Raw genomic sequence first — 23,723 nt, forward strand, 5'->3', positions numbered from 1 at the left:
AATTTTAGAAGGTAAATAAATTCCAGATACCAGGGCCTCCTCTTGGGTCACCAGGGCACATGGCTGGCCTACAAAGCACCACAGGCCCCTCGCCCAGGCTGCCCCATGCCCCAAGGGAACCCCCACTCTGATCCAGGATACCCTTCAGGGCAAACCAGCTGGCCCCCACCCATGCACCAGGCCTCTATCCTATCTAATAGAAGAGTAATATGCAGTTTGATCATCACTCCAACACACAATAGCTGCCCCCATGTGGTCAAAAATCCTTGCCCGACGTGGACACAAGATGGCCAGCAGGGGAGGGTAGTTGGGAGGGACTAGGCCTGCAAGGAAGGGTAGTTGGAGGCGATCAGCCCTGCAGGGGAGGGCAGTTAGGGGTGACAGGCCAGCAGAGGAGGGAAGTTGGGGGCAAACAGGCCGGCAGGGGAGCAGTTAGCCATCAATCAGGCTGGCATGGGAGTGGTTAGGGGGTGATCAGGCTGGCAGGCAGAAGCAGTTAGGGGCAAGAAGTCCTAGATTGTGAGAGGGACGTCCGACTGCTGGTTTAGGCCTGATCCCACCGGGATTGGGTCTAAATGGGCAGTCAGACATCCCTTGAGAGGTCCCAGATTGGAGAGTGTGCAGGCAGGGCTGAGAGACACCTCTCCCCCGCCCCCGTCCCATCCTGTGCACGAATTTTGTGCACCAGGCCTCTAGTGTATTATATTACTCTATGAATAAGGATAGTTGTTACCCAATTTATATTATTGTTATTGAATAGGACATCTTAAATTTGAAGGTTTTCTAATATAGGGGTTTTCATTTTATTTCAAATCAGTCAGTATTTCATCTATTTTACACTGAACTAAACGCTTTTAGGGATGTAAAGATGAGTAAGATATAAATCTGTCTCACAAAGGATATTTCTTTCTTTTTTTTTTTTTTTTTTTTTTAAATCAATCTTTATTGTTCATATTATTACAAAGGTTTCTCATTTCTTCCCCCCTCCACCAGGTTCCCATCCCACCCTCTGCCCTTTCCCCACGCCCCATTGTCTTCATCCATAGGTGCACAGTTTATGTTCAGTCTCTTCCCCATCCACCACTCCCCTTTCCCCCGAGAATTGTCAGTCCACTCCCCTCCCGTATCTCTGATTCTGTTATAATCAACAGTTAATATTGTTCATCAGGTTTTTTAATTTCCTTGTTTTTTTTAATTAATAAACTTTTATATTTTTAAGAATAAATTTTAAAATCTAATAATTTTAAACCTTGTTTTTTCTGCCCTGGGAACTGAGAAGCAAACTTGTTTACATGTAAACTTGCCCTTAGGCTATCAAAAGACATTCAAATATAAATGAACACATTGTTTAAAGATAGCTGCTGGCTGGAATTAGATTACCTGTTCTGGGAGGGAAGGGCTTGTCCTCCCCTTTCTCCATTAAAATTAAGGTGTTAACTTTAAAACCTCTTTTTGGCAAGAGACCTTAAACTTTCAGAACTTTAACCCTTTGCACTCCGAACCATTCTGGACATTGGCTACCAGCTATTCGACGCTACTTTGCGGCGGAAACGTGCGTTGAAATAACTCAATTCCCCGTAATCACTAATAAACTGCAATGTCCCTTGAGAGGGGACATCCGAGTGATATGCTAGAATTCTGATGTCCCTTGAGAGGGGACAGCGGGGTGCAAAGGGTTAAATTTTTCAGGTAGTAAATCAATTACTTAGCATTTTCTCAAATCAATAATACCTCCACATGCCCAAGGATACACTTCACACAAAAGACACTTCCAAATAGATCAATTAACCTCATCCAGACCCCACACAAGGTGCTCACAGATCAACACCCCAGCGCTACAACGACTCAACACATCCAGCTCTAAGCCTCCATCACTTGATTCAGCAAACCCTCAAGTTCCCCCAAAAGTTTCCAGCCATGTCTGAGAAACATCCCTGGGGCATGGGCAGGCGAGGAGCGAGCTGTTCTGGGCCCAGCTGCTCCGGGCCTGGCCTCTGTTGCTCCGGGCCGCTCCACAACCAGCTGCTCCGGGTCTGGCCGCTGCTGCTTGGGGCCCGGTTGCTGCCGTTCCGGTCCTGGATGCTGCTGCTCCGGGCCTGGCTGCTCTGTGCCCGGCTGCTTTGGGCCTGGCCACTGCTGCTTGGAGCCCGGTTGCTGCGGCTTCGGGCATGGCTGCTGCTGTTCCGGGCCTGGCTGCTCCCGACCCGGTTGCTCTGGGCCTGGCCTCTCCCAGCCTGGCTGCTCTGGGCCTAGCTGCTGCTGCTCCAGGCCCGGCTGCCACTGCCCTGGGCCTGGCCACTCTGGGCCTGGCTGCCGCCGCTCCAACATTCTGTCTTTTTTTTAAAAACGCATTTATGTTGTAATGTTGGCTGCTGAATTGAGTTCTGTTTTAATCTTCGATTTTTCAAGATCTCCTTTGTATTCTTTCTTAAGTAATTTTACTATCTTTTTGCTATAACTTGATTTCTTCACATTGAAAACTTCTTTGTTTTCTTCCTCCTCATCCTGGAAGCTCAGCAGGCTGGCCCGCGGGGCCCCTTTGTTCTCCTCGGCCTCCTGCGCAGCTTCAGCCTGTTGCCGGGGTCGGCGCCGCCCAGGAAGCAGCCCCCGGCCTCGGCTCTGTGGCCCGCGATCAGCGGTCGAGGGCCCAGCGGCATTTCCCCCCTGGGGGCCCCGTCGCCCGGCTCCTTGCCCGGGCCCGGCTTGCCGGCACTGGCGGTGGCTCTGGCTCCTCATTGCGCTCCTCCCAGCCTGGAGCCTTTGTCTCCTTCCTGCTAGGGCAGTCTAGCATCAGAGTCAGTCCGTCCTCTGCGCTCAATGTGCGCGACTCCGGGGGCTCTGCCCTTTGCCACTCCCTTGGAATTCCGCCTTATAGCCCAGGATCCCTCTGTTTAAGCCTGGGTCCCCAGGGTCTGGCCTAGAACTGGGGTTCAGAGCAGTCGGAACTGGGGCTCAGCATGGCCGGAGCTTTTGTCTCCTTCCCGCTAGGGCAATCTAGCATCAGAGTCAACAGTCCGTCCTCTGCGCGCATTGTGCGTGTCTCCGGGGGCTCTGCTTTTCGCCGCTCCCCTGGGATTCCACCTCACAGCCCCGTCTCCCTCTGTTTGAGCCTGGATCCCCAGGGTCTGGCCTAGAACTGGGGTTCAGCGCTGTCGGACTGGGGTTCAGTCCAGTCCGGAGCTTTTATTTCCTTCCTCCTAGGGAACGCCAGCCAGGTACTCAGCCTCCCCCTCCTCTCCGGCTCCGTCCTCTCCGCGCACGGGCGCAGCATGTCTCCGTACCTTAGGCTTTTGCAGCTCCTCTGATTTTCCTTCTGGTTTTTCTTTCCTTCTTGTTGTAGAATTTTCAGTCAGCCGACTTCCTGTAGCTCTGGGCAATGTCCATTTTATATTTTAGTTGTATTTTTTTGAAATTGTTGGGTGCGGCTGCGGTTAGGTGTTTACCTGTGTAGCCATCTTGGATCCTCCCATCTCATCTTTTCACAAAGGATATTTCTTTCTGTAATCTGCTAAACAGTGTTTGAAACATGCTTTTTTTTTTTTTTTTTTTTTTTTTTTTCCTGTGTTGGTTTTTAATATATCATAAGTTAGTATTAGGAGCATTTCAGAAAGCATATTACTTTCTGAAGGAGTTCCTGGAAGTGAGTGGTAGCCATGTTCATACAAGTAGATGTTTTAGGACCCTTATTTGAATGACATACAATTTACATCTTTATAATGATAGAGCCATATTTTCCAGTCTTTCAATGTATATGTGAAAGAAATAGTATGGATTTGATCCAGTTATGTTGATGTATATATGAAAGAAATAGTATGGATTTGATGTTGTGATGAGGCCTGGAATAGATCTCAAACCTTATCTCAACCCATCTTTCTACAAAAAAGGAAGAAACACAGGGTTCTAAACTGAAAGGCTAACAGGACTTTCTGAATGGAAAGGTCTCAGTTTAACAGTGCAAGCCCACTGATAAATAACAGCTTTTAGTTGGACGGAATTTTTGGGCAATTGAGTGGATAAAAGCTCCTGTTCACTATAACTTGTTGTTCCTGTGTAGCAGGGGTCTTCAGACTACGGCCCGTGGGCCACATGCGGCCCGCAGAGGAGTCTGATCCGGCCCGCCAGGTTTTTTGGGCAGTGAGCGCAGCTGAGGTGTTACAGTAGGAATTAGTAGTTCATATAGTCCGGCCCTCCAGCTCTCTGAGGGACTGTGATCTGGCCCCCACTTTAAAAAGTTTGAGGACCCCTGCTGTGTAGGATTATGGGCCTGGTTTTGCTCTATCTTACTTTTCAAGAGAATCCAGAATTATACATAAATACAAATGTATGTGTGTATAAAAAGTAAATGAGCCGAGACCGGTTTGGCTCAATGGATAGAGCGTCAGCTTGGGGACTGACGGGTCCCGGGTTCGATTCCGGTCAAGGGCATGTACCTTGGTTGCGGGCATATCCCCAGTGGGGGGTGTGCAAGAGGCAGCTGATCGATGACTCTCTCTCATCGATGTTTCTAGCTCTCTCTCTCTCCCTTCCTCTCTGTATAAAATCAATAAAATATATTAAAAAAAAAAAGTAAATGAAGTCTTTCCAATTTTATTATTAGTATTATTCATTTTTTTTTTTTTATAACAAGCTGCATGGTCTGAACAAAACACTTTTCGTTATAGATTAGTTATACCTGGTTGTGAAGTAAAATGAAAAAAGAGAAGGGATTTGTTTAATTTTTCCTTTTTTTTTTTTTAAGTATTGGACATATTGTAAACATGATAGGATGAGTTCTTCCATAGCATTTATTATAGCTTTTCCAAGTATAGATTCTTTTTTCCTGAAATCCTCCCAACCACTTTTCTCATAAATTTCTCCAAATTTTAATTTTAATTGGAGATGAAGGGACATTATGATGGGATTAATAGGACTAAAATATTTAACATAATTTACTGTTTCAAAATTTGAAATTACTATGCTTAGACGAAAAATACAGCAGTAATTTTATAGTTGTCAGCCAAATGTTACTGAAATTACACAAATGTTAGAACTATGGCTAAATTGCTAGAGTGAAACTCTAAAAGTACTTCATTAGTTTATCTAGTATCACTGTGAAATTAGATTTTGAGCAATTTTTAATTATGTTTTAGATTGTTAGAGACGGATAGTAAGTCTTTGAAATCTGTAAATGGATCAAGAAGAAACAGTGGCTCCTCCCTTGTGTCAAGTTCATCAGCCTCTAGCAACCTCAGCCACCTTGAAGAAGATTCTTGGATACTTTGGGGAAGACTTGTTAATGAATGGGAAGATGTGCACAAAAAGAAGGAAAAACACATTAAGGTATTCATATTCTTTGTTGAAGTTCTTTCTCTTATCCTAAAGGGAATCATTCATGGATTGATAGAGGATTAAAATTCAGATTTAACTACTTTCCAAGTACTATAATAATAAACAAGTGTCCTTTATATGTTTTCATTTATTTGTCCTCATAGAAGTTTTGATTTGTAAATATCAGTTGTTATAGAAGTCTCCTAATTGTAGAAATATATAGGTAGGAAAGTTATTTTCGAGATAAAATTCTATCATTTTATAGATTCAGAGATGAAGTTGTGACATCCTATTTGCATTTTTAATACATAACCTTTTTATTTTTTGGTCTGATAACAGCCCTTTATAAGATGATGTTATTGTACTGCCATTCACAGCTTTGAGTCCTTAGTACCTTTAGAGATCATACTTTGAGTGAGATTCTAAGAATTTATAACATTATAGCCCTTCCTTCCCCAGCCAGAACAGGACACCCCCAGGGGCCAAATCTTAGTATTGGTTAAAAGGTTCCCAAGTCTTGTAAAACTAGCTTTGTGAATTATAAACTTTATTAAAGTTTTCCACTCTTTCAAACCCTAATAAGTCTTCTTTGGTTTTCAAGGTAGGAGACTTAAGTAATTCATTTAAAAATTTTACTTTTATTTTTAGGAACTTGTTCGTAAAGGGATACCCCACCATTTTAGAGCAATAGTTTGGCAACTTTTATGCAGTGCACAAAGTATGCCAATCAAGGATCAGTATGCGGAACTCCTGAAAATGACTTCGCCTTGTGAAAAATTGATCCGGAGGGACATTGCTAGAACTTATCCCGAACACAATTTTTTTAAGGAAAAAGATAGCTTTGGACAGGAGGTTTTATTTAATGTAATGAAGGTAAGTTCTATTTATTTTTCGAAATGAAGTGACTTCTCAGAAGGTTGAAAGTATACATTTTCCACAATGAAGCATGAACTCTCACCCAGATAATCAGTTGCTTTGGCAATAAATTTGGCTTTAGCATAATTTTTGTTTTAATACTGATGCTACATTACAGTCTAGTTTAGAACTTATTAGAAGATTTATTACATTGCTCAGAATTAGTTGGCCAAAATCAAATAGCCTAGAAATCACTATACATTGAGAGATCCCCTATGAAAATGAATATTCACCTTCTATGAGTTTCACTATTTGGGAACAAATTTTTCTATTTGCTGCGGTCAGTGTTATTAAGAGCTCTTAGCCACTGAAAGTCTGTGCCATTGTAATTTTTCTTCAGTATTCCCTTTCCTTTTTCACAGTATCTTTCCCTTACAACTACCCCTGTGAAATACTGGTTTCTTATTAAACCATTTATATTTTGCCAAAGTTTTTTTTTACCTTGTGGTCTTATTTTTATTTAATATACATATTAAATTATTTTTAAGTATTGTTACTTTCCCAAGTACAAACTTCTTTCTTTTTTTGCCCTCATGAATTGTTAGTTTCTAATTGGGAAATTGTCAAAAGAAAAATTGATATAATTATTTGCTTATTAAATATTTATAGTATAACATTTACAACAAGCAACTAAGAGTTTTCCTAAAAAATAGTCTTGTTTTACTATTTTTAAGTTTTTAGAGAAGGAAAGTATAATATATTAAAGTATTTTGAATATTTTTTGCTTTTTAGGCATATTCTCTAGTGGATCGTGAGGTTGGTTACTGTCAAGGAAGTGCTTTTATAGTTGGATTGCTGCTTATGCAGGTAAGGTAGTACAAATGTTAAATGTCCAATTAAGTTATTTCTTAAACTTGCATTGAAGAATTTAAAAAGTATCCTTTTTTTTTTTAAAAAAAAATTAAATGTAAGTTGCTATTGGACATTTTTTCCTAGGCACAATTTAATTAAGAGTATTTAAAAGACTACTAAAATTGTTGAAAATAATATGCTATAATGTCCTCCACTAAATGAAATTTCATCTCTTCGGTATTTACATTTGGACCATAGTATTTATAAATGCCTGTATCTACTTTTATATCTTGACTTACATGTCAATATTTAAGGAGAAATAATCTTTTCTCAACCAGGGGAAAACATGATTCAAGTGTTGGTATGCAGTGTTATGTTGTACAATATCTTAGGAAATTATTTATGACTTCTATTTGTCATGGAGCTGAGGACTTGTTATAGGCTCTAAGTGTGGTACTCATTCACTCCAGGGATATGGTATATATTTCTGTTGGCAGTGACTTCTTTTGGAGTGGGTTTGGATGGGATGTTTTCAGAAGTCAGGGACAGGATAATCTTAGCTTTGAAGGGAAATGTCATAGAGTAGTTATCTCTTCAGCCTTGTTAAAAAAAATTTAAAAAGTCCATCATACTCTATATTTATCTCAGATTAAAATATAGTCTGAAAGGAAACCTTGGAAATAATTTGATTTGAATTACATAGGCCAGTTTTTGCATCTTAATTCTGCACTGAGTTCTATGAATCTGGATTAGATTATTTAACCTCTCTCTGAGTGTTAATTAGGTCATTTTGTCTACTTTCAGATTCATTGTGAGGGCTATATGATGTAATGTATGTAAAAGCCTAGCATATGTTTGGCACATAGTAGATAGACAATAAAAATTAAATGACTTCCCAACATTACATATCATGATAGAGAAAAGTAGAATAATATTCAAAAACTATGTTTCCTAATACTTTGCTTCAATTAGCTAACAGTTCTACCTGAGTTTTAAAGCTCTATAAGTATTATGGCTGTACACATTTTTGAGTCTCAAAAACTTGATGTCAGAGACACTGGTTTATAATAAAAATGAGTGGTTTTTACTTTGCTTTATAATAGAAGAATTGCACCCAGAAGTTGTTATTGCAGGATATCTCTAACATTAGGTTATAAATAATAAGAAAAAAAACAAAACTAGAAATGTTAATGTTGGAAGTATAGCTGTTTTACAACATTGTGATTTTCCCAATTTGTAATTGATTAGTATTGGTAGGCCTTTCACTGTTGAACTCAAACATCCCTGTTATAAGTCCAGAGATTTTTGTCACAATTCTGTTTCTTTTACTTTCATATTAGCTCCGAAATAACATTTGTATTGATGATCTAAAAAGCAGTTTTTCTCTACTTGAGCTGAGTCAGTACTCTAGCAGCTGACCTAGCTAGCTCTATAGGATGCCTAAGGAGCCGTCACATTTTTTCTTCATGACGCTGCAGGCAGGGCTGGTGGCAATGCTCACTTTTATTCAATTACTAGAGGCCCGATGCATGAAATTCGTGCAAGAGTAGGCCGTTGCAGCTGCGGTGGCTGCCTTGATTTCTCCCTCCTAGCCGAAGCAGCTGCCTGGATCTCTCTCTGGCAGCCCGGAGGTGGCTGCCTGGATCCCTCCCTCGAAGCTGCCTGCTGGATCCTGCCACTGCAGCTTTGGCTTCGTCCCAGAAGGACATCTGAAAGGACGTCCAGTCTAATTAGCATATTAGGCTTTTATTATTATGGATTGATTTACTGTTGTCACTTGCAGCTATTATACTACCAACACAATAATTTAATAGCTCAGGGTCCTAAGCTAGGAAGTGTGGTACAACCAAATTCAAAAGCCCTTCTCTTTGTTTTTAAAGCTTATTTTCTTATACCCTATGCTGTATTGCCTCCCACAACTAGCTTAAGAATATTTTCACGGGAGAGGGGGAATTAAGAGATCAACCAAAGGACTTGTATGCATGCATATATAAGCATAACCAGTGTACACAGCCATGTGCTGGGGGTAGGGGTGGCCGGGGAGAGGTCATTGGGGGAAAAGGAACATTTATAATGTCATATGTAATACTTTATACAAAAAAGAATTTAAAAAAATAAAAAAGAATGTTTTTGCTGCCCTGGCCTTTTTGGCTCAGTGGATAGAGTGTCAGCCTGCGGACTGAAGAGTCCTGGATTCGATTCTGGTCAAGGGCATATGGCCGGCTTACGAGCTCAATCCCCAGTAGGCTTGAGCCTGGGATCCTTCAGTCCACAGATGCTCTTAGGCATCCTATAGAGCTTGCTAGGTCAGCTGTTGGAGGCAGCTGATCAATGATTCTCTTGTATCATTGATGTTTCTATTTCCTCTCTCCCTGCCTCTCTGAAATCAATAAAAATATATTTTAAAAAAATCTGTAAAAAATGTTTTTGCAGCATTAGATTATTTAGTTCATGTTGTATTAAAATAGTTAAAGGTGTTGGGTATGTATGTTTTGTGTATATCTTAGTAGTCTATAAAATTAGGTAGATATGTCCCCATTAGACCTTTGCAAATGATATGGATTCTTATTAACTCTCACAGAAAAAATATGTAGCAGTACAGTACTCTAAGACTCAAATGGTCGTATTTTTTTCTAATAGAAAGGAATAACTAAAAAACAACTGGGTGATTGTTCTTCATATTTATATTTTATTTGGTGTCACTCCTTTTCACTTTGTGAACATTGTTTTAATATTGGAGAAGGATCCAGTGACTTTTTGTCTATTGCCTTTTGGTCTTTTATACAATCACTTCAACTTATTTTTTTTTAATATCGCAATTTTTAAACCTCTCCCAATTCCTATATTATTGCTATTACAGAGGGGAGAGGGATTAAACTTTTTTTAAAAAAATTGATTTCAGAGAGGAAAGGAGAGGGGGGAGAGAGAGAGAGAGAGAGAGTAACATCAATGATTAGATAGAATTATTGATCGGCTGCCTCCCGCATGGCCCCCACTGGGGATCGAGCCTTCAACCTGGGCATGTGCCCTTGACTGGAATCGAACCTGGGACCCTTCAGTCCACAGGTTGATGCTCTGTCCACTGAGCCAAACCAGCTAGGTGGGATGAAACTTTTTTTTTTTTTTTTGCAGAAGGGAGAGAGAGATAGAAACATTAATAATGGGAGTGGCTGAAACACTCCCATTATTGGCTTGGCTCAGTGGATAGAGTGTCGGCCTGTGGACTGAAAGGTCCCGGGTTCGATTCCGGTCAAGGGCATGTACCTTGGTTGCGGGCACAACCCCGGGGGGGGGGGGGCGGGCGGTGTGTGTGTGTGTAGGAGGCAGCTGATCAATGATTCTCTCTCATCGATGTTTCTAACTTTCTCTCCCTCTCTCTTCCTCTCTGTAAAAAAATCAATAAAATATACTAAAAAAATGATGAGAGTGAATCATTGATTGGCTGTCCCCATACAGGAGATTGAGTCTTTAACTCAGGCATGTGCTCCAACTGTGACCTCCTGGTTCATAGATTGATGCTCAGCCACTGAATCATGCTTCCTGGGTGGGATGAAACTTTTTTTGGTATGCTCACAAGAGAAGAAATTTTTGTAAGCCAAAAATGGGGAGATGAATTCGTACTGGGGTTGGAGGAGAAGTGGAGAAGGGAAGGTAGTGGTAGGAGATGGGGTTGGAGAAGTGGTATGGGTCATGTCATTAGGACCTATAAAGATTGTGGCTTTTATTCAGGATATGAAAAGACACTGGAGAGGCTTTTTGCTTTGAGCAGTGGAGTGAAATGATTGAAATGATGAATTGAAAGGGTCACTCTGGCAGCCCCAGGATGTATGGAGAATAGGTTGTTGGGAAGGGAGCACAAGGGAGGCAGCAGAGTGGCCAGTGAGGAAGCCTTGCGGTTGCCCAGACTGTGAAATGCTACTCACTCGATAATGGTTTGGACTAGGTGTTATGATGAGAAGTGGTTGATTCTTGAGATATTTTGGATGTAGAACCAGCAGATTGGATGTGGAGTAGAAGAGAAAGGAGGAATGATGACTCATAAGGTTTTTGAGCAGAAGTATTGGACAAGAAGTAGCAGGAAATTAGAAGTGTGATTTAAGATGTCTGTTGGACATCCAAGTGGATATATAAATGTGAAATATGAGATGAAATATGAGGTGGAAATATGAGATGGAATTGGGGGAAATGTCCAGGCTGATAGATGGAAGAGAGACTAAAGGCTGTAAAAATGAGTTCAGATGCAGGTAGACGTGGTGTCGTGAGAATGGGCTAATTTTCTTATAATTGCTTCTATTAAAAAATATTGACTTAGCAAACAAGGTCATTAGAGACGAGTGGGAAGAAAGTTTGAAAAGCTCTAGAATGAGTGATTGAATTAGGAAATAAAGTATACCAGATAGCATTAAAGATCCACTGAGATTAGTGGTCCTAAATTCATAGTGAGACCAGCCAGCAGGGCTAAGTGCTTTCATTTTACCCATCCAGACACTTTCAGCTGCCTAAATGTAGTTACAGGGTTGGATTTATCTAAAGGTGGAGTTTTGCAGTTGGGATTATAACTGAGAGAGAAAGACAAAGTAATTGTGGATTTAAGTGTGAATACATGTAACAGTAAAGTGAGCAGAGTAGGGAAATGGGAACAGATTTAAGGTAGTGTATAAACGAATGAGAGGACTGCAAGGTCAGATCATTGTAAATACTTTATGTACATTAGTCTTCACTGCATCCCTGTGAAATAAGTGCTATTATTATAACCATTTGATAGGTGGTAAAGCTGAGCAACTGAGAAGTTAAATAATTTGCTGAAGGTCATACAGCTGTTAGTGGGAGTTCTACCTTAGGAAGAGTGGCTGTAGAACCTGAGCTAGTAACTGCCTGCCAAGATCATTGGAGCACAGGAAGCCAGAGGTGTCCGAGGCCAGAGGTGTCTTTAAAACACATGAAAGTGAGTGTGGTTTGAGGGGATGATCCACAGGTTTGTAGATGCTGTAAAAAAGAGGAGTCATGGGTAATGTCTGCTGGTATGTGTTTCAAGAGAATGGGGACTTAATGCTGTGGAAGTGGCAATGAGGTTCAAGAACGGCTATGTACCTCTCTACCCAGGGCTTCTTTCAGTGCTGTGGGGGGTAAAACAGCCACCTCGGGGGAGAGCCAGCTTTGGGTGCCAAATGTTCTTAAGGGAAAGCCAGATTTCAATGAGAAAACAAGGTGAAAGAACATTTGATAAAGAGATTGAGGATATTGTTAGGATATTTTGTTGATGGCAGATTATGAGTTCTATAAAGTTCTGTGGAAGAGGTTTTGGGAAGGTTGGAAGTGGGGTTAAATTAGGGGAGCAGTAGAATCACATAGGATGAGAATTCTGGGATGTTTTGCTTTGTTTTTCAGTGACTTACTTAATGGGGTTGAAGGGTGTAAGAGGATTAATGATTATGGTTTCCAAGGCAGAATTGTGGTTATGTGTGTTGGAAGGGAGGAAGGAAGGGAGGGAGGAAAAGAGGAAGGGGGGAGGAAAGGTTTTGCCAAGAGTAACTCTTGGGTCCTGTCTTGGTTGTGTCAACATGGCCAGGAAAAATATATTATTATTGGAAGCAGTCGTCAGTGAGAAGAATGCTTAGAGATCCTTTGAGGTTTCCTCTTTTGAAACACACTGGTATAATGTGAGTGAATGAGCACTAGACAATTTTATCTTTTTGAGAAAGATGACTTAATAATTTAGGTAAGTGTTACTTGCTTAAGTATTATGAATATCTGTGTAGCTCTTACAGAGCTTTTACATTCATTATCTTATTTGATATAATTTTCTAGTGAGTTATATAAATTGTGAAGTTGATATCTTTAAATCCCAATTACAGAATCTTTGAAAATGTATTTTTTAAAAGTTCTTGTAACACTTATACCATATCACTTCTGCTCAGAATGTTTAAAAGGGTTTCCCGTCTCACTTAAGGTAAAAGTCCAAATCCTAACAGTGGCCTCAAAGCCTGTGTAATTTGGTTCCCTGTTACTTATCCTCCATAACCCAACTACCATTTGTAACATTATGCCTACTATATTAGTCCCCGGTTTGCCGTTCCTTGAGCATGCCAATCTTGATTCCATTTCAAGGCCATTATATTATTCTCCCAGGACTGTTTTCCTTAGTTGTTCCCTTCAGTATTCTACTCTTCTGCTCAAATGCTGTCATGGCACTTTGCCTAACCTAGGTAGGGAAAGTAAATAGCATCTCCACAGCTTTTCCTGTTACTCTCCTTTGCTTTATTTTTATAGCGCTCATAGCCATCTGACATGTATTAATTGATTTCTCCCATACATTGTCCTCTCCCCCCACAAGAAATTACAGAGTTGCTGATTATAGCAATTGTGTTTATTTTGTTGACTGGTAAGAGAGGGGAGGGGGAAGTAGCTAACAAGTGAGATTGTTAGTCTCAGAGGTTGTTAGATTTGTCTAACTTTTCATTCGCTGTGATACATGGGAGATTACAACCTTCTGATTTTTAGTCTGTTGATCTTGACATTGTATCACATGGCCACTCAAAAACAATGTTTATAGTTGGGTGGGTACTTAGTTTAAATAGACTTTAATTAGTGTATCACAGAACATTAACCTAATGTTGCTTTTTTCTCCTAATGTAGATGCCAGAAGAAGAAGCCTTCTGTGTATTTGTTAAATTAATGCAAGATTATAGACTTCGTGAACTTTTTAAACCAAGTATGGCAGAATTGGGCCTTTGTATGTACCAGTTTGAATGCATGATACAGGTAAAAGTGTAGTGTTAAAAAAAAGGAATATTGCCTTTATATTTTGTCATCTTGGTTTGAGTGACACCTGAGCATATTTAATGTTCAAAGTATTATAACAATTGAAAAAAATCAGTGTTTTAATCACATGATCATTTGTTGGTTGATTAATTCAATTTAGACCTACTTTTCATTTAGGCATTATCTGCAGATATCTGCACTATCACAGTTTGGAACTGACCGCAATTTTCACATTCAACCTTAAGCATATGTGCTAAATGTATTATAACCCCAGTAGAGGCCCAGTGCATGAAATTCATGCATGGTGGTGAGTGTCCCTCAGCCCAGCCTGCACCGTCTTCTTTAGGGGACCCCTTGAGGGATGTCCAACTGCCCTGCCAGGATTGGGTCCAAATGGGCAGTCTGACATCTCTCTCACAATCCAGGACTTCTGGCTCCCAACTGCTTGCTTGTCTGCCTTCCTGATTGCCCCTAACCACTTCTGCCTGCCAGCTTGATCACCCCTAACCACTCCCCTGCTAACCTGATTGATGCCTAACTGCTCCCCTGCCAGCCTGATTGCCCCTAACTGCCCCCCCCTGAAGTCCTGCCCCCCCCCCAACTGTCCTCCCCTGCAGGGCCCCCCCCCCCCCCCCCCGCAACTGCTCTTCCCTGCAGGCCCAGTCGCCCTCAAGTTCTCTTCTCTGCGGGCCTGGTCCCCCCCAACTGCCCTCCCCTACAGGCTTGATTTTCCCCCAATTGCCCTCCTTTGCAGGCCTGGTCCCTCCCAACTGCCCTCCCCTGCTGGTCAACTTGTGGTGGCCATTTTGTGTCCACATGGGCGTAAGATCTTTGACCACATAGGGGCAGCCATATTGTGTGTTGGAGTGATGGTCAATTTGCATATTACTCTTTTATTAGATAGGATGGCCAAAATGCATGTTTTCTTATGACCTACTAGAGTCCTGGTGCATGAAATTCTTGCACTTGGGGAAGGGTTCCCTCAGCCTGGCCTGAGAACTTTTGCAGTCTGGGAGCCCTGGGGGGATGTCTGACTGATGGTTTAATGGGCCTAAGTCGACTAAGCATTGCCACAAAGGCGGGAGAGGCTCCCACCACTGCCGCTGAGCTCTCCAGCTTCTGGCTGAGTGGTACTTCCCCTGTAGGAGCACAGACCTCCAGGGGGAAACTCTTGCATTGAGCATCTGCCCCCTGGTGGTCAGTGCACGTAATAGTAACTAGTCATCTGCGGTCGGTAGATTTGCATATTAGCCTTTTATTGTATAGGATACACTGTAGATGAGTCCCCCTAGAACCATAAGAAATGCAAAAAAATTTACTGTTAACTCATTCTCGAATTGCCCCCACTTAAAATCAAATTGCCCCCCCCTGTGAGGCATGTGCTGCGTCTTGGGAACCAGTGGGCTTGACACTTTTCCTCTCTGAGCTTCATTTCTGAATGAATACATATGCATATACCATGGGAATTGTAATCTCTTCTCCGCCTACCTCACTGGGTTGTCATGAGGAGGTTCTGAGCTAATAAACCTAGAGATGTTTCATCAAGTAAGTGATGTCTAAAGGGGAAGGGATTGCTATGTTTAAGCCCATGGGTATCCTCACAGGTAGCAGGTGCTGATTGGGGGAGGAGGGCATGATTGTTTCCTGGGCCTGGGGCAGGGCATTAGGAGTGGGTGCTAGGGGGGCAGCGAGGCTGAAGGGGGAGTAACTGACAAATCTTCCCACTTGGTGCCATTCTTTAAATTGGCTGTGGCTGTTTCACACCTGTACCTGCTCAGGGCGGGGCTCCAGCCTCCTGGAGTGGGGTGGGGGCCAGGCCAGGGCGGAGCCAGGCGGCTAGGAGGGGAGGTTTGGCTGCACCTTCAGCGAGGTTCAGCGTGCTTCCTCTGCGGAGACGGCACTGCTGCTGACAGGGGGAAGGGTCTGACCCTGGGGGCCGCTCAGGCCTGCCTCCTCCTAGGTCTGGAGTTGTAGGGAGGAGAGGCGTTTCTGGAGTTGTAGGAGGGGGCCCGGCAGTGGCGGCCCCAGGTGCCTTGGGCACTGACAGGTGTTCGCTGGTGTGCTGTTGTGGGTACCCCTGGCGGGGGTGGTGGGGGAAGAGATTGGGAGTCAGAGTGCAGGCTGCAGCTACCCCCAAGGCTGGGTCTTCTCCCAGTCTGGTCAGCCTCCCCGTTCCCCCGGGGGTGCGGGTGCTGGGATAGGATGTCTGTCCGTCCGTCCTCCTGCCCCCCCTGTGTGCCAGGGCTAGGGTAGGATGTCGGCCCCCCCCCCCCCCCCCCCGGGCGTGCGGAGGCTGGGGTAGGGTGTCTGTCTGTCCCCCCAGGAGTGCGGGGGCTGGGGTAGGGTGTCTGTGCAGGAGGATTGAAAGAGATCCCCTGGCTGCTTTCTTTTCCTTCTTTGCAGTCCAGGCTCCTGTCAGGCGGTCTCCTCAGATCCCTGGGAACTTGGCTGTGGCTGCCCGCCCCCTGCTGCACACGCAGCCTCCTGCTGGTCTGTCAAAATGCAAATTGGTCATTACTGGGACACCATAATGGACAATTAGCATATTACCTCTTTATATGTATAGATTATATCCTATTATTGTTATGTAGACAAGGCTCTCTTCCCCCTGACAGGAGCCCATGATATCATGACACTGATGTTAGTTCATTTTCTTTGAGATTGCCTCTTCTGTCTCTTTCAGTTCTCTCCCCTGCCTTCTCCTCCCTCCCCCCCCCCCTTTTTTTTTTTAATTTTTGTTAATCCTCACCTGAGGATATTTTTTCCTTGATTTTTAGAGAGAATGGGAGGGAGAGAGGGTGGATGGGGGGAGAGAAAAAGAGAGAGAGAGTAACATTGATGTGAGAGAGACACATCAATTGGTTGCCTCTGGCTCTCATCCTAACCAATGGGCTGGGTATTGAACCTGCAACTCAGGTATGTGCCCCTGACTGGGAATTGGTGACCCTTTGGTGTGCCAACTCTCTAACCATTGAGAAACACTGGCCAGGGCGTGCCTTTCCCTTTTTATCTCACATTTTGTTAATGTTTAATCTTAAAAAATAATGTTTCCATTCTTTCCTCTTGCTGGTTTAAGATTTAGAGTCTAGTGACTTCATGAGGGTGAAGAGGAGAGAAATAAAAATTAAATGAAAAATATCTTTGAAATATTTTACCTTTCTGGATTTAATTTTTATTTTATTTATTTTATTTTATTCTTACCTGAGGATATGTTTGTTGATTTTAGGTAAAGAGGAAGGGAGAGAGACAGAAACATTGATGAGAGAGAAATACTGCTCAGTTGCCTCCCATTTGTGCCCTGACTGGCATTGCACTTGCAACCTAAGTATGCGCCCTGTCCGGAAATTAAACTTGTAGCCTTTTTGTATATGGGAGGATGTTCCATTCAACTGAACCACCCAGCCAGGGCCAGTTTTTATATTCTATATATAAAAATAAGTTTGCTATATTGTCCTGTAAAATAATGGTGTTAAGTATTCTCATTTAGTTAAATGTCAGCTAGACAAAGGAGAACTTAAGAATATAGGTTAATGATCGAGCTGGCATGAGAGCCATTTTTGTGAGTCCCCTTTTCTCTGGCAGCCTTACCTACAAGAATTAAAAATATATATATATCTTTATTGATTCCCTGCTGGGGAACAAGTTCGCAACCGGGCATGTGCCCTGACCGGGAATTGAACCCTGTGACCTCTCTGTGCATGGGAGGTTGCTCAACAGCAGGCCGGGCACTCACAGGAGTTTTTAAGTTCTCTGTCTTTTCCTATGTGTGGTGAGAGGAAGGGGATATGTGAGGTGTTTCTTATATTTTAAAGACAAAGCAGATTTAGAGATGATTCTTAAATTATTTTTCTGAAATAGTAAGCTTGTTTTGTGCCAACCCTTAAAGCTCTTGGTTTATTTTCAGTTAATGTGTCCTTTATGTTTTGAATTATTAGAGTTGCTAAAGCATCTATATTTTGTGTGAGAAGGTAGGAAGGTAAGGTGAATAATGATAGATAGTACCTGAAAGTATTTCAAGATAGCATTTCTTTCCTTAAAAATGTCTTTTTGAAATACTATAATTCATAGAAAATATCAGACCCATCTACCCACCAACAAGGTTAATCAAATATGAAAATTTTATTGCTTGCTTTAATTTTTCTTTTTATTAATAAATAAAATGTTATAGATACAGCCAAAGTCCTAACTAACTCCATATTCCTTTCCCTTCGTTACTGGGACATTATCTTGAACATATCATGTTCTACATTTTAACTTTTCCATATGGTGTCTGATCTTTGTGTCTGGTTATAGGCTAATCTGGTGTATATCCAGTGATCTGGTTTAAAATCACCAACTTTACTTACTGTGTTTTAACTAATTATTGTGTTCTCTTTAGGAACATCTTCCAGAGCTCTTTGTACATTTTCAGTCTCAGAGTTTTCATACCTCAATGTATGCATCATCCTGGTTTCTGACTATCTTTCTTACGACTTTTCCGCTACCAATTGCAACAAGGATATTTGATATCTTTATGTCTGAGGTAAGCTAATGGGCATTCTGAGCAAGGAATCTCTGGGTTAATTAGAGCAGGGCCGTGAGGAGAACAATAAAGGAGCCAGGTGTCCCATGATAAACTGCTTACATGGAGGATCTCACTTAAACCTGTAACACCCCTGTCAGGTACTATTCATTTCCCCATTTGATAGATGAGGGAGCCAAGATATAGGGAAATGTTAAGTGGCTAGTTTGTTTATGGACACATAGCCTATAAGTGGGTATAGTAACCAAGATTCAAATCTAGGCAATCAAAATCTGTAGCCTACACTCTTAAACCTCTATATGACCTCCTGATTGATTTAGTAAGAATTAGTGAGTGATAAAATTTGCCTTACACTTAATATGTTGCAATGCATCTGCTATCCAAAGAGCCAGAAGTGATGAATCTAATTAAGTTCTTTTCCACGAACACCTTACAAGTAGCCCTTTAATTGTCATTGACATGTGGTAGGTGATCTTTTGTCTTTTGTATTTTGGATGAGAATATGGTAGGAAGGTAGGATAGGTGAAAAGTGGAAGATAGCTCCTAAAGGTATAATTAGTATTTTAATTACCTCTTAATCAAACCCAATGTTAATTGTTATTAATTACATCTTGGGAAGATTAATTTGTATTACTTAGCTAAATTAGTTTAAGTCTGGAGCCAGCAAATTGATTTGTGTACTGGTTTGCATGCCAAATCTGTCCTTCCACTTGTTTCTGTAAGTAAAATTTTCTTGGAACACAGCCATGCCCATTTGTTGATGTGTCTGCTTTTGGGCTACAATGGCAGAGTTGAGTATTTATGACAGTGACTGTATCGCCTACAAAACCGAAAATATTTACTATCCGACTCCACAGAAAATGTTTGCCAACCTCTAGTTTAGATTCCTAAATGTTTACCTTATTATTCTTTTGAATGATTAATTTTGTTGATGGAAAGTGAGACAAATTTGGCTTTATGTGATTTGTTTCCTCAGGGTTTAGAGATAGTGTTTCGAGTAGGATTAGCACTTCTTCAAATGAATCAGGCAGAATTGATGCAACTCGACATGGAAGGGATGTTACAAGTAAGTCAGTTCATGATTTATTGAATGCCTTTAGATTTTACTATTAATTAGTTAATAATAAACAGCACAAGTAGCTCTTATGTTTTTGTTTTATTGCTTCTTAGCACTTTCAGAAGGTCATTCCACATCAGTTTGATGGAGGTCCAGACAAATTAATCCAGGCAGCTTACCAAGTCAAATATAACTCAAAAAAAATGAAAAAGTAAGTATTTTACATTTTCTTTTTTAGTAATAGGGATTTGTTGAAACATATAGGAAATGAAATAAAAGTGGTAAAACATTCTAATAATAAGTTCAGTTTCCCTCCTCAGTTTATACAACTGTAGTACTTTATTTGGTAGTAATGGTTTTATTTATTTATTTTAATTTAACTTTATGTTTTTATCACAATTTGTCCATTCTGTGCCTTCTTCCATTTCCACCCTTCCCAGTTCCCCCACTAAATCACCACACTTGTTTGGTGGAAATGGTTGTAATGTAACAAATTTAATATTGGAATTTCATACTGCTCTTCATAGCAGTACATGGGACCACTGTGGGTTACCTTTAAAACTCCCCTTTCCCATTCCATGGTAAGTGTATATGTGTAAGTGTGCTATTATTTTAAAAACCACTTTTATGGTGTGGTCCAATTCACTGACCTTTTCCTCAGTTGACTCCAGAGTGTCATTTTCAAAGAACTTATGTTTCTAATTGCTGGGGTTTAACTGATGACTACAGCGGGAAGTCCCTCCTGTGGGAAACTTACAGAAGTACAAAAAACTGACCTAATGTGTGTGTGCGTGTGTGTGTGTGTGTGTGTGTGTGTGTATCCATCAGTGAAAGTGCCATATAGGAAAAATAAAACAGGATGATGGACATAGAGCGATGGGATAATATTTTAGATAGAGCATGCAGGGATAGGATACACAGACTAACAAGGTGCATTTTGGCCTGATTGGTGTGCTTCTGGTTGAGCATCTACTTATGAATCAGGCGCTCACTGTTCCATTCCAGGTCAGGGCACATGCCTGGGTTGTGAGCTTGATTCCCAGCAGGGGATGTGCAGGAGGCAGCTGATCAATGATTCTCATCATTAATGTTTCGCTCTCTTCCTCTCACTTCCTCTGAAATCAAGAAAAATATATTTTAAAAAATAATTCTAAAACCCGATAAAGACACTTAAAAGAAAGAAAATTGTATGCCAATATCCCTGATAAACATAGATACTGAAATCCTCAACAAAATATCAGCAAACTAGATAAAATTGAGATTTACTCGAAACTGGTTTGGCTCAGTGGATAGAGCGTCGTCCTGCGGACTGCAAGGTCCCAGGTTCGATTCCGGTCAAGGACATGTTACCTTGGTTGTGGGCACATTCCCGGTAGGGGGTATGCAGGAGGCAACTGATTGATGTTCCTCTCTCATCGATGTTTCTAGCTCTCTATCCCTCTCCCTTCTTCTCTATAAAAAATAAATAAAAAATATTCTAAAAAATATTTTTAGAAAAGTAAGGTTTATTTCAGAGATGCAAGGGTGGTACAATATTCATGATTCAATAAATGTGATGCACCATATAAACAAACTGAAGGATAAAAGTCGCATGATTATATCAATAGAAGCAGAAAAGCATTTGAAAAATCCAGGACCCACTTATGATAAAAACTGTCAGTAAAGTGGGAATAGAAGGATCATACCTCAACATAATTAAGGCTCTATGTGATAAACCCACAGCTAACATCGTACTCAATAGGCAAAAACTATAAGCATTTTCCTTAAGATCAGGAACAAGACAGGGATGTCTGCTTTCACCATTCTTCTTCAACATAATACTGGAAGTCCTAGCCACCACAGTCAGACAAGAAAAATAATTATAAGGCATCCAAATTGGAAGGCAAGAAGTAAAACTCTCATTGTTCGCAGATGACGTGATAGTGTATATAGAAAACCCTAAAGACTTCATCAAAAAAACTATAAGATCTATTTGACAAAGTTTCAGGATAAAAAATATTCAGAATTTAGAACCATTTTTATATACCAGCTAGAGGCCTGATGCACAGATTTGTGCACCAATGGGGTCCCTTGGCCTGGCCTGCAGGGATCAGGCTGAAATCAGCTTTCTGACATTCCCCCAGGGGTCCTGGATTGTGAGAAGATGCAGGCCAGGCTGAGGGACCCCCTGGTGTGCGATCTGGGCTGGGGAGGGACTGTGAGAGGGCTCCAGGGTGTGTCTGGCCTGTCTTGCCCAGTCCTGATTAGGACCAGTCAGGACCATCTTGCCCAGTTCTGATCGGTCCCAATCCGAGAGGGACCATGGGAAAGCTTCAGGGCATATCTGGCATATCTCACACAATCCCGATCAGCCAAACTTCAGCAGCAAGGTAACCTACTGGTCAGAGCATCTGTCCCCTGGTGGTCAGTATGTGTCATAGTGACTGGTCGAATGGTAAGACACTTAGCATATTAGGCTTTTATTATATAGGATAATGAACTACCAGGAAGATAAATTGAAATAACAATCCCATTTACTATTACAACAACAAAAAAAGATACCTAGGAATAAATTTAACCCAGAAGGTAAAAGACCTGAACTCAGAAAATTATATGACCCTAAAGAAAGAAATTAAGGCCAAAACCAGTTTTGCTCAGTGGATAGAGCATCGGCCTATGGATTGAAAGGTCCCAGGTTCAATTCCGGTCAAGGGCATGTACCTTGGTTGCGGGCACAACCCCAGTAGGGTGTGTGCAAGAGGCAGCTGATCGATGTTTCTAACTCTCCCTCTCTCTTCCTTTCTGTAAAAAAATCAATAAAATATATTTTTTTAAAAAGAAAGAAATTAAGGAAAATATAAATAAGTGGAAGGATATACTGTATGGAAAAATTTACATCATTAAAATGTCCATACTTCCCAAAGGAATCTACAAATTTGGGGTATTTCCTACTTAAAATACTAAAGGCATGTCTCACAGGTCTAGAATAAATATTCCAAAAATTTATATGGAACCACAGAAGACTCTGAATAGCCTCAGCCATCTTGAGATATCACACTACCTGATATCAAACTGTACTACAAGGCCTTTACTAAGCAAAACAGCATAGTATTGGTACAAGACCAGGCATATAGCCAATGGAACAGAATAGAGAGCATAGAAATAAACCCACACTTGTATGATAAATTAATATTTGACAAAGAATGCAAGAACATTACAACAAATACAGTGAGATAAGACAGTTTCTTCAAAAAATTATGATGAGAAAGTTGGACAGAAACATGTAAAAATATGAAATGAGGCCACCAACTTACAGCATACATAAAAATAAACTCATAATGTGTAAAAAAAAAATGTAAGTTGTGAAACCATAAATATCTTAGAAGAAAAAATAGGCAGTAAAATTTCAGATATTTCCTGTAGCAATATTTTTTTCTGATATATATCCTCAGGCAAGGGAAACAAAATAAAAAATAAACAAATGGGACTACATCAAACTGACAAGCGTTTGCACAGCAAAAGAAACCAACAAAATGAAAAGACATCCCTCTGAAAGGGAGAATATATTTGCCAATGATGCATCTGATAAGGGTTAATTTCCAAAACATATAATGAACTTACTAGTATACAACTCAACTCTTAAAAAACAAACAATTTGCCCAGCTGGCTTTGCTCAGTGGTTGAGTGTTGACTTATGAACAAGGAATAAGTTATCGATTGACTGATTTAATAAGTCATGGTTTGATTCCAGGTCAGGGCATATGCCAGGATTGCAGACTCGATCCCTAGTGTGGGGCATGCAGGAAGCAGCCAATCAATGATTCTTTCTCATCGATGTTTATATATCTCTCTCCCTCTCCCTTCCTCTTTTAAATCAATAAAAATATATTTAAAAACCAAAACCCCTGAACAATCCAATTTGAAAAATGGGCAAAGAGCCTGAATAGACACTTCTCCAAAGAGGATGTACAGATGGCCAATAGACATATGAAAAGATGCTCTATGTCACTAATCAGAGAAATGCAAATTAAAATTACCATGAGATATCACCTCACAAATGCTAGAATGGCTGTCCTCAATAAATCAGACAACAAGCACAGGTGAGGATGTGAAGAAAAGGGCACCCTTGTACACTATAGACAGAAATGCAGACAGGTGTAGCCATAGTGGAAAACAGTATGGAATTTCCTCAAAATTAAAAATGGAACTGCCTTTGACCCAGAGTTTTCACTACTTAGAATATATCTGAAGGAACCGGAAATACTAATTCAAAAGAACATATGCATCCCTGTATTTATTTTGCAGTGTTATTTACAATAGCCAAAATCTGGAAGCAGCCCAAGTGCCATTGTAGATGAGTGGAAAAAAAGCTGTGGGACATTTACACAA

At 41.0% G+C, this 23,723-nt stretch overlaps 1 protein-coding gene across 8 annotated transcripts in view; it reads left to right on the forward strand.

Moving 5' to 3' along the window:
* EVI5 (ecotropic viral integration site 5) overlaps positions 1 to 23,723 on the forward strand; it is a gene marked incomplete at its 5' end in the record, with an annotated part of 180,047 nt that overhangs the window by 37,354 nt on the left and 118,970 nt on the right. For all 8 annotated transcript variants that reach the window (XM_084873411.1, XM_084873412.1, XM_084873413.1 and 5 more), the window contains 7 exons: positions 5,130 to 5,319; positions 5,956 to 6,180; positions 6,955 to 7,029; positions 13,651 to 13,776; positions 18,155 to 18,298; positions 19,275 to 19,364; positions 19,469 to 19,566. In XM_084873411.1, the coding sequence (XP_084729537.1) occupies positions 5,130 to 5,319; positions 5,956 to 6,180; positions 6,955 to 7,029; positions 13,651 to 13,776; positions 18,155 to 18,298; positions 19,275 to 19,364; positions 19,469 to 19,566 (948 nt within the window). The remainder of the gene's footprint in view (positions 1 to 5,129; positions 5,320 to 5,955; positions 6,181 to 6,954; positions 7,030 to 13,650; positions 13,777 to 18,154; positions 18,299 to 19,274; positions 19,365 to 19,468; positions 19,567 to 23,723) is intronic.

Source organism: Pipistrellus hanaki (genome assembly GCF_964339955.1).
Source record: "Pipistrellus hanaki genome assembly, chromosome: 2".
NCBI classification, from domain to species: Eukaryota; Metazoa; Chordata; class Mammalia; order Chiroptera; family Vespertilionidae; genus Pipistrellus; species Pipistrellus hanaki.